Raw genomic sequence first — 1,033 nt, forward strand, 5'->3', positions numbered from 1 at the left:
CACGAACGTATGGTGGCCCCACAACGAACTCGTAGCGGCAGTGCAAGCCGCCACTGGGGCAGATACAGAACTTTTTGCCTCCCCCCTAGACGTACATCGGAACATGCCCAGCTACCTCAGCACGCACCCCAGGGACCAGCTGTTCGGAGCCGGCATGGATGCCTACTCCCACCGATGGGTGGGGGCATGCTTTGCACACCCCCCAGAGCAGCCTGAAGAACTGGAACGAGCGGTGCGTTGGGCACTGGCCAGCGCCCGAGAGGCGGACCGCCATACCCCTGTCTTGACGGTCATGCTTCTGCCCGACAATGCTGCACTCACTGCCGTGGACGCCGCGCCCCACGCTCGATGGCTCGCCTACCCGGAGGTGGTCGACTTGGCATGCTTCCCCCCGTCAGTGGCGCCACTGCTTGCAGCCAACGACTGGACAGGCGCCCCCCCGCGGTTTGGGTCCCGGCAATGCACAGGACACCGCCTAGTCGCCATCGGCAACAATATTGGGCGCGAGCGCATCCTCCGGCGGGACTTTGGTGAACTGTGGGCCGACCTACATCGTCGGATACAGCTGCCGGTGTCATTTGGTCTCCCTTGGCCATGGCAACAAACTGATGGCCAGGGCCCGCCACGCTACAATGAGCAGGCCTATAATGCTGCTGTGATACAACGTGCTGAGCGATACGAGCAGGCACGCCAAGAACTGACCGAGCAGTATCGCCGACCCCGCAAGCACGCAACTGCAGCCAGCGACACTAGTAGCCTATGGCGCTGGCCCCCCGATGGACAGGCATCCACCCTGCCGCCTGTTGCGCAACTGCAACAACTGTACGGCAGCCAACAACGCCGGCCACGATACGAGTGGCGGCTTGCGTTTTTCACAGACGGTAGTGTGCAAGCGACAGAAGAGGGAGCCCTCGTGGGAGCCGCTGTATGGCACTCGACCTTGGGGGCCTACAAGATCAACACTAACGGGGACGGTCCCGACAACACCATTACCAGGGCAGAGCTGGCCGCCATCTTCTGCACGGTGGCACAA

At 62.6% G+C, this 1,033-nt stretch overlaps 1 protein-coding gene across 1 annotated transcript in view; it reads left to right on the plus strand.

The window, feature by feature from the left end:
- The window catches only part of CHLNCDRAFT_49388 (hypothetical protein), a gene marked incomplete at both ends in the record, with an annotated part of 3,466 nt that overhangs the window by 925 nt on the left and 1,508 nt on the right, over positions 1–1,033 (plus strand). The window contains one exon of the mRNA XM_005851645.1: positions 42–1,024. Coding sequence (XP_005851707.1) covers positions 42–1,024 — 983 coding nt within the window. The remainder of the gene's footprint in view (positions 1–41; positions 1,025–1,033) is intronic.

Source organism: Chlorella variabilis (assembly GCF_000147415.1).
Source record: "Chlorella variabilis unplaced genomic scaffold CHLNCscaffold_1, whole genome shotgun sequence".
Classification (NCBI taxonomy): Eukaryota; Viridiplantae; Chlorophyta; class Trebouxiophyceae; order Chlorellales; family Chlorellaceae; genus Chlorella; species Chlorella variabilis.